The sequence below is a fragment of the Homalodisca vitripennis genome, unplaced genomic scaffold (genome assembly GCF_021130785.1).
Source record: "Homalodisca vitripennis isolate AUS2020 unplaced genomic scaffold, UT_GWSS_2.1 ScUCBcl_2769;HRSCAF=7852, whole genome shotgun sequence".
In the NCBI taxonomy this organism is placed as follows: Eukaryota; Metazoa; Arthropoda; class Insecta; order Hemiptera; family Cicadellidae; genus Homalodisca; species Homalodisca vitripennis.
The window spans coordinates 207,582-218,115 of record NW_025779018.1 but is presented as its reverse complement, the minus strand read 5'-3'; the positions used below and the strand labels follow the sequence as shown (position 1 = coordinate 218,115).

The following is a 10,534-nucleotide window of genomic DNA, read 5'->3' as shown; positions in this document are numbered from 1 at the left end:
ATAAAAATGCGTCAACGATTTTTCAACTAATATAGTAACGTTTTTTAATTGCACGTTTGAGAATATGGCAGAAAAGCAAGTCAAGTACAAACAACGAAAGTAGTTCAGAGGAGTTACAGAATAATATCTTAAAGAGCCTATTGCAGTTTCTGGAACATTAAGTAGGAAATGAGGAATGCGTTGGTCTAGCCTTTCAGGATTGTAGTTACGAGCGTAGGCCATATATTTATAAAATAGAAACATAGGTATTTTTTATAAAAATAAATTAGCTAAATTTGGACAATCTAAAATGCTGCTTATTAATTTAGCATGAAATACAGAGTAGGCTATGCATGTGTACTTTTAAAGACACACATCAGTGTTTTTATCTTTATACTGTACTTTATACTCCATTTACTGTAATTTTGATCGTTCTCAAACTTAGTCGCTAACAAATACGCTTACGGTGATACTGCCTAAATTTAGGCCAAGGCAGGAATCTATTTCAATTTAAATACCGCATATCATAAAACAAAATATGCATTTTAAACGTTTCCTGGTACTTAAAATCGAAAATTATTTTATACTTTTACCATCAATAATAGTTTATGTACTATTACCCTCAATTATAAGGAATATTTTAAGGTGCAAGTTTATGCGAGTCAACAGTATTTGCGTTTGTTTATGTATTCATAACAGATTAGATAACATTGTATCCAGATCCAAATAACTGTTTAGGTCAGTGTCTTTTTCAATTAAAATAATGAAAAAATGTGTATTTTAAAAAAGCTTCAGTAATAAAACAATTAAACACAAATGATAGGTTTTTGACGCACCCTATTTCCTCGTAATTAATTATCTAAAACTGTTGTACAACCAAATAAGATACAATTTCATCGATAAATGATTGCGGCTTTTTGAGAATTTATAAAAGTGTATAGTTAAGGGTTGTACAAAAAGATAAAAACTATTTGAAGATGTACTGATCCATTTCATATTGTATATAACATATATACACATTAAAGTTATAAGGCAGTAGTAAGGCATACCACGGATCACGTAACTAGCTTCGCTAAGTTTAAATTCAAATTTCAAGTCCAAAGCAAATTCATTTAGGGACGAAGAGCTATGCAAGACAATGTGTGTACCATATATTAAAATATCCTATGATTGCACTAAGTTTGCTTATAAATTTATGTATTCTTTCATTACTCGTTGACATCATATAGTAACATGCACCTTTAGCAAACTAGAGGTTGTTTATATACAAATAGGCTTATGAACAATTTTATAGGTAGGAGTTTATAGGTAAGTTTGATCTTAAGATATCCTGCGGAAAAGGAGAGATTTGGGATTGTCAAATTCCAGCCCCTCGATAGAGTCTTTTAACGCTCAGACAACAGTTTTACCCAAAATTTCTGACATTTACGGTTAACGATGTGCCGCTCCTGGACTTCAATGGGATTTCACAGATAAAAATCATACATTAGATTTTGCTGTACCCTGTCTCAAATATCTGGATGTGGTGCGACAAGTGAATACCATTGCAATAAAGAAATAAAAATTTGTTGTCATCTAATCAGGTCGTATTTTAGGTTAAGGTTTATTGTTTAGTATTTTGTTTAAGAAATTGTTTACAATTTATTATACAGATAAAGGCAGCAAGTTCACGGTTGAGGGCATCAAGGGGGAAATTTACATTTCCAGAAAATATAAATCTATTTGTTAAATTCTAAGTTTTCTGTTTACAGTAACACTCAAACAATATAAAATACATAGATATGTTATTGTATAACAATCAATATACCCGTGATGGTTAATTGATTAAAAATGTAAACATTAATAATAGAGGAATTTAGCCATCTTAGACTACTGTGAAGAAATATTAGGCAGGACAGTGACAAAGTGAGTTGCGAAGTTTATGTATTAAAATGCAAATGAGATTTCATTCCAGATAACAATCCAAGCCGGATAGGCTGGGAAAAGAGCAATTCAGATACAATGAAGTAACGCATCACATAATAGAACCTAGTCTTGAATTATAAACATTTATAATTTCGAAAATGAATTATAAAACACATTAGAAACTCATTGATGTTAAAATTGAAGAATGAAATATAGTCAATTTTCTTACTTTACATTTATATTATATTTTGTATAAACATTGGCTTATAATTATATCCTATGATCCAAATATACTTATTGTTGATCAATGCAACTATGAGTAAAACCGCGAATAAATGGGTTATGCAAACGTTAAACAATAATAGAAGGTGATCTTTTCACGTTTATTGAAATTCAACACTGAAAATTGAAACATTACTTGAGCTGCACACAGATAAAATGCACTGGAAATGAAATCACAATAATAGTTTCGTGGATTCAGAGGTATAAGTATGTGTTAGTTTGTCGTGTGATGTAAGATATAGTAGCGTAAAATAAAAATTACATATACTCGTACTTATAATATTGAGTTACATGAAACTAATATGTATTGATCTGCTAATGCAGTCTCGGACAGACTATATATTTTTGAACAATTAAAAATAAAGCAATAACAATTGGTACACCATTACCTGGCCATGACCAGTATCAACTCATTAGTGGTACACTATAAAGGTAAAACATAAAAACTCATGATTAATTTTTTTCAAAAACTTTACTTTTGCTCTCTGTGGAACTATAGACTGTATAAGAGTGCTCTCTGAGTGTGAAACCTCACCTCTGGATTAAAGTGAATCTATAGTGGAACTTGCTCAACGGAATAGTCAAGGATCAGGACTACCGATTAGCCAGTGGTATGTCTATGGTAAAATGTGCTAACACTGTTGTGATTGGTACAGATTTACAAAATGAACAAATTTAAATTTTATATTAATACAAATATTAAAAATTGCGATACGTACTTACAAAAAGATACAAAAGAACATTGACGAACTAAGTTGAGTTTTCCTATAAGTAATGTTGTTTGTATATTGTTTTGGATGATAGAAACTTACCAATCTCAAGGGCACTATTAAGAAATTTACTTAAAAAATTCAAATAATTGGATGAAGAATTTCGTCGCCAGCAATTTAGAGCTCCAAGGGGAAGTAGATGGACGTAAGACCAGACCACATCATAGACTTACTCGTCGTTCTTAAAGGAGGCTGAACTCTAAAATTTACCCGAGATCTTTGTTCAAGTACTGGCTCTCTCTCTTATATAAAAACATAATATACGTTATTGAATTATTATAAGTATTCTCTTCAATCCTACGTTGTATTCATTGAAACTTATTCAACTTAGTTGATTGTTGTTCAGATGTGTCATTCAAAATGTTTACTGTTTATGTGACAAAATGAACGCCATAACCTGTTCGAGAGGCATTTTTATTAATTCATTCAATCTTATATTAAACAAATAACCAAATACGAAGGTTTCCTCTATTCCTCTAAAGCTAGCATGCTTTATCGTGTCAATAAGTTATAAAGTTTTTACGTACCTTTGACGGAGAAAAGTTAAAGGCTTAGAGTAACATTGAACATTTACTTGTAATATTGTAAGATAAGACTATGCCTAGCAGTTTTTTAAACATTGTTGCTTACGGGAAGAAGGATAACGTGGGAATTTACCAGAGTAAGTTCTAAGGGAAGGTAGTATCTATGGTGTTACATTTAATATTTTCTTATGTACTGTGAGGACGTAATTCCGTTTAGATGTATAACTTGGAATACGCGCGATCTTGGTGTGTTTTTCTAGGAGAGTAATTTGTCCTAGACATTAAAGACATGAATATCCAGGAGGATAATTTGTCCATGTGTTGTGTAACAGGCTTCGCTGGTGTTGCATGCGCATGCGCACACCATAGCTCATTATATTCTCGAGACGTCCCGCGGACAGATAGACAGGCAAACAATCATACAGAAAACAAATCTTTTACATCCCTCGGCAGGCTTCATAATAATTAATTACGTCATACTACTGAGAGCTGATGCTTCAACAACACTGAGCTGAATTTCATGGTTGAACATGCACCACCATAGACACGTTATTCTTGTCTATGTAGAAATTAAGTTTGATGTAAAGTCCACAGGTATTCGTGATATCTCGCCATATGATACATTTATATTTTTATGCATTGAGTTACATTTGACAGTAGTGTTGAAATAATAAAAGTTGCGGTGAGGTAGAGAGAGTGCAACAGCGTATGTATGTGCTGAAATAAAATCTTGTTAAACAGTTTTAACATTGACGTTCCATGATATCATGTTTATTTCTACATACTATCCAAATATTACAATTACCACATTTTAAAATCCTACATGACTGTACTCAGATTGTATTCTAATTAATTAATTCTGGTAATTTCTATACCCATAAGACCAATTTACATATATTCGCTAACACTCATCATCGAAAAATGTAATAGACATGAATTTTGAAAAAATACACAACTATTATAAGTAAATATTATAACTAAAATAATTAGTCCTATTAGTAATTACCAATCAAAGATCTTAGGTTTTGTCCGAAACAGGTTTTATAATTTAATGTTTTTAGAAAAATTGTAGAATTTTAATAATTATTTAATAAAATTTTCAGGATCTATTCAATGTTACTTAAAATGTATCTAATTAGTGTTCTTTACAAATAAGTTTCGCTATGTTCGTATATAAAAGTGTTGTATATAAGTAATATGTAACTAGTATATAAGTAACAATGTACAACTGGAGGAAAGTTGAGACTATTGTAAAGGGCGACAGTGAGATAGCCCTGAGGTTACGGTAGTCCGTTACATGATAAATCGACACCTCTGGTCTAGTTGGCAGAGACTTCACATTACGGTTATCTTAAAAAAAAAAATAGTACCTTTCTCTAAACGTCGCGTCGAAGTATAGCCCCCGAGGTCTGTGATGGTAATGAGCAAAAACCGTCCTACGTCTTCTTTTTTATCTATTTCAGGCTCAGATCTCGTAAGTTACAAGGGCATATGCGACTTGTTCTGTATGTACGGCTACTATTCCCAACGATTCCCAAAATAATTCTTACATCGTATTTGTATATGTTGTACTAATGCATATGAAGAATTATTATTCACTGCAATAAATACGAATATTTGTTTTATATTGCCTTTTTGGTTGATGTTCTAATGTGTATTACAAATAAAAAATATAATGTTCTGTTAAAGAAATTATAGTCGAATAGATATAACTTCCGTATCGGCGTGGTGGGGCGTTCTGACATTGGAGTGAGAGGGAGAACTGCCTGGTTGGCTACCTGACCAATAGGAGCGAGGAGCGTCTGACGCGGTTGCCATAGCAACAGGCACTGTTGCCACATCGGCAAAGGCATATTGGCAAAAGCGGTAGGGTTATTATACTGCACGGTGGTACATCTGGAGGGTTTGTTGCTAATTATTGCTTGTTATTTGCTTTAAAGCAAACCACAGACTACCATGAAGAAATGAACCATGACACTTTTTCAAAATGGTTCAGAGAATCACTTCTACCTAACCTTTCTGCTCCATATTGTTATGGACAACGCCCCATACCACTCCAAGATTTTAGATAAGGCCCCAACGCAACGTAACAAAAAGTATTTTGACAGCCCCCGCAATAAATATATATTCGTGCTGTGAATGCAATATTAGGTTTTCAGAGTACCCAAATTATTTGTCCTTCACGATATCCGAATTATTTAGTAGTTGTAGATTTATTGATTTATTTATTTATCAACGGTAATACACCATTTTACAGATAAGGATATCAAGATGACAATACAAATTATAGAAAAACAATACAAAGGTATCAATAAAGAATATAACAATAAAATATTGCAAGCACGTCAACCAACAACAAGCTAAATCAATAAACAAACTTAATAAACTAAAACAACAATTCAATAACAAAGCAATCATTTTTTTTGGTCAACCAACAATAAGCTAATTCAATAGGCAAACTCAATAAACTAAATCAACAATTCAATAAATAGAGGTAATACGAGGAAAGCAGTATAAATAATAACAATAACAGTTTAACTATACAGCAATAGCTAACATAACTATGACAAGAAACAACGATAACATACATAAACATAAAACAATAAGTAAGCTCGAGATATAATTTATTTATTTATATAGGAGAACTCCATTCCGGAAAACAAACATTCACCGGGGAACCCGACTCTGGAAGACTCCTCTGATCAAATTCAAATTCAAATTCAAATTCTTTATTCAGCATGTAGACAGAGTTAACAATGTATATGCTAAGTCAACAAATCATAACAAAATATAATAATGTCTCTCAATAAAATAATTTTACTTTTTCAAGTTTACACTATCTTATCAGCTAAAAAGTCCTTAACAGAATAGTAAGCCTTCTCGATCAACAACCATTTCAATTTTTTTCTAAAAACTGTGTAATCTTGGACTAATCTTAAGCTTAATGGAAGACTGTTAAAAAGAATTACTGCTGAATATTTTAAATGATTTTCAAAAAATGAGGTGGAGTGTGGCGGGATATTCATAATGCATCTGGGTTTACTTCTTGTTCCATACATGTGAGTCGGAAAAAAATCTATTAAAAAGGTGAAAGTTTTTATGAAGAAATGATAAGGTTTCCAGAATATAAATGGAAGGAAAAGTTAAAAGTTTGTTGGAGGAAAAAAGGTTAGCACATGAGGTTCTGGATGGGACATGACAAATTATTCTTAAAGCTTTCTTTTGAAGCCTAAACACAGACTTAGTTTTGGTGCTTTCAGAACCCCAAATGGAAACCCCGTAAGATATGAATGGATAGATGATGCCATAATAAGTAGCAGTAAGAATTTCAGTTGATGCGAAACGAGCCAGATTTCTGAGCACAAAAATACCCTGACTCAGCTTCCTACATATATGCTCTATGTGGAGATGGAAAGACAAATTGCAGTCAATAATAAGGCCAAGAAATTTTACGGAGCATTCTGAGAAAACAGCTTCATCACCCAAATGAATACTGAGCAAACTTTTGCTTGAATGGCTGTTAATTGAAAATTCAATGAGTGTAGTTTTTGAGACATTTACCTGAAGACTGTTTTGCTCAAGCCAATTAACAAGTGCATTCCCTTCTAAGAATGTGTCGAGTTCCAGGTGATCTCTGGAGGAATTAGAAAACGTTAGTGACGTGTCATCTGCATATAGGCACAAGTTTGGCACAGTTAAGCCCTTACAAAGATCGTTGATAAAGATTAAAAAAAGGACAGGGCCCAAAATTGAACCTTGGGGCACGCCCTTGCTGATAGTTCCTTTCGTGGAAAACCTATTGCAGATGTTATTTGACGCATTAATAGAACTCACCTTAACAAACTGTGCCCTTTTGACCAGATATGATTGAAACCACTGAAGTGCGACACCTCTAATCCCCATGATAGACAATTTATTTAGAAGAAGAACGTGATCAACTAAATCAAAGGCTTTAGTTAAATCAAAAAATAAGCCACTAGACCGGTTACCCGAGTCAATAGTATCAACAATGTTCTGCACGACACAGAACATTGCGTCAACAGTACTTTTCCCTTGGGTGAACCCATATTGATGTTGAAACATCAGCTTGTTGTGCTGTAGGAAACTCCAAAGCCTTTTTAATACTATTTTCTCTATAACTTTAGAGAAGGTTGAAACTACAGAAATCGGCCTGTAATTTGAACAGTCCAGATTGCAGCCTTTCTTGTACAAAGGGGTGACCATAGCGAGTTTCAAACAGTCAGGAAATATACCCATTGAAAATGAATGATTAATCAATTCACTGAGTGGCTCTGCCAGCTCTAAGACTACATTTTTCAACAAAGCAGATGATATTCCATCTGAACCAGCGGAATTCTTTGATTTTAGGCTGCGAACCGACTCAGCAATCTCCATAGGATTAGTAGGCGATCACAGATTGGCTGTCATCAAAGAAGTCGAACTGGCTCACAGCTGGTTGCCCAGTCGATGCAAACGTGGAAGAGGGCCGTGCTTGATGTAGGTGGTGGGGTGCGACCGACCAAAAAACAGGTTACATGATCGGGTCAGTCTTGAAGCTCGCAGATCAATGCGACAGAGTAGGTCAGGACAATCGACCGTGCCACGAAGAACTCCCCATAGGAAAAGAGCATCAGCCTGTTGCCTTCTAGTAGACAGAGGGAGAAGTCCAAGAGAGGCCTCAACTAGATCAATGGGTACATCAAAATAGTTGTGACCCAGCCTAACACCGACAGCTCGGACGAAGCGTCGCTGGATCCTGTCTAGACGTTCAATGTGATTGTGCTGATAAGGAGACCAGACAACAGAACAGTATTCAAGTATACCCCTTACCAAGGACTTATATAGGATATTCAACGCCACAATGCCAAGACCACTCCTTGAAGCTCTTAGTATGAAGTTGAGCATTCGTAGGGCTTTGCCGCAGATGAAGTCAATATGCTTATCAGGGCTAAGATCTGCAGATAAGACGACACCCAGATCACGGACGATTGTACTGCGAGATAGTACAGTTCCATTGAGCACGTAGTCAGATACCACAAGAGGTTGGGCAGAGCGAGTGAAAGAAACCAATGCACATTTGGCGGCATTTATGCTCATAGCGTTAGTGATGCACCAGTTCTCAATTAAGCATAGGTTCATCTGCAGTCTCTCAGTGTCAGAAGGGTCCCTAACAGCACGGAAGACCTTGACATCATCCGCAAACATTAGGCAGTCAACATTTAATGACTTTTAATATAGAGATTGAAGAGAAAGGGGCCCAGGCGTGATACCATCCTTAAGTAATCTATTGAAGATGACTGTAAGTTGAGGCGCAATAATGGGAGCACAGAAACGCAAGACGGATGGAGGAATCAAGTCAGGCCCAGTTCCCTTGGAAGTGTCCAATGAAGAAAGTTTTCTCTCCACATCCTCAACCCCAAACGAACAAGACGACATATTGATCTGGGTAGAGAAGTCAAACTGAGGGATGCGGTCAGCCGAAGGTCTATATACGGATGCAAAATAATCAGCAAATAGGTTACATATACCCTCAGGACTAGATTCACGTTGATCATCCGAGAAATATTCCTTTGCTCTGGTAGACTCAGATTTCAAGTTCCTGACAAAACTCCAGAAAGCCTTGATATTTAGGGGAATAGAGTTGTTAACTCGCTCCATGTATGTTGCATGGCAAAGGTGACTCAGCTTCTTACAATGGTGTCGGGCCCTCTGGAATTCTAAATAATGCCCATAGTTACCAGTAGCCTTGTATTTTCTGTGCAAGATCTTTTTGCACACGACAGCACTCCTCAACTCAGGAGAAAACCATGATGGAAATCTACACACACTGCCTCTCTTCAACGGAGTATGCTTCAAAACAATATCATGAATGGTCTTTTGAAACTTATCGAAAAAATCATGACTATCAGGTATATGATAAAACACCTCACCACAGCAAAGACTAAGCTCGTTGGAAACTTCTTGAGTGTTGCATCGCATAAAGTTATAATTCATTGCAACATTGGACACCGACCCACAGGTTTGTACGGGTGCCTCGATGTGAAGAGGAGGATGAGCAGCTTCAGAAGGCAAGACAGGATCAGAGGCAGGAGAGACGACACACTTCTCATCACTGCTGAATACAAGGTCAAGCATAACCCCTCGAGCATTATGGACTCTATTAATCTGATACAGTCGGTGCAAGGACATCAGGTCGCGCAATTTATTTAAATAAATAAATAAATAAATAAATAAATAGCTGAGATGGCTTATTGCTGGCAGTTGGAGACATGTCAGACCAATTAACATCAGGGAGATTAAAATCACCAATCAGCAGTACCACATCATAATCAGGACCAGTACTCAAAAACTCTTCAATAATGTCGCAGAAGTTCGAGTAGGGTTCAGCAGGTTTATTTGGTGGTATGTAAAATCCAGCAATAAACATGGATGGACTTAATGATGTCTTGTTAATTTGAAGAAATACATTTTCAGTTGTGCTAATACAAGGACTAAGTTCGGTAACCATTATTGAATTTTTCACAGCCACCAATACTCCACCACCACTAGATTTGGAACTTGTGGCAGAAGATCTATCAGAACGAAATACTTTGAAATTAGAAAGGCCAAGCTCGGCTGAGGATATGTCATCACTCAGATTGGTCTCAGTCAAGACTACAATATCGTATACAGAGACAGGGATGGACTGTTTGATATCTTGAATTTTAGTTCTTAACCCATTAACATTCTGATAGTAGACACTGGTGACTACGCCGCTCAGTTTTTTGAAGCCTGCTTCATTATCTTCGGCGTTCCATTCACGTACCTTATAGTGAGATTCTTCTCTCCCTTCTCTGAGCTGGTACTTTGAGCTGGTCCCTCAAGCTGTTCAGATGATCACGTTCACGGGGTGTGCGATCTCTTGACACTCTTACATCAACAAAGTCGGGATCGATGCCACGAAGGACGTTTTCATCAAAGTTTCTCAAGAATTCAATGACAGCCTGTAGAGTAGGAAGAATGAGTTTTAGGGGGCGCACCTTTCTATTAGTCGCAGCACCAATACGGTAGCACTTGAAGGTAAGATCAGTTTGG

General features: G+C 35.7%; 1 protein-coding gene across 1 annotated transcript; it reads right to left on the bottom strand.

Annotated features, from left to right (window-relative positions):
- Nucleotides 1-8,689: 8,689 nt before the first annotated feature.
- Nucleotides 8,690-9,649, bottom strand: LOC124372313. Its single transcript, XM_046830694.1, has one exon. The coding sequence runs from the start codon at nt 9,647-9,649 to the stop codon at nt 8,690-8,692; it is 960 nt and encodes a 319-aa protein (XP_046686650.1).
- Nucleotides 9,650-10,534: the final 885 nt, after the last annotated feature.

Excerpts from the sequence above, each read along its gene's own strand:
- LOC124372313 (XM_046830694.1), bottom strand. The coding sequence starts at position 9,649 with ATGTCCTTGCACCGACTGTATCAGATTAATAGAGTCCATAATGCTCGA.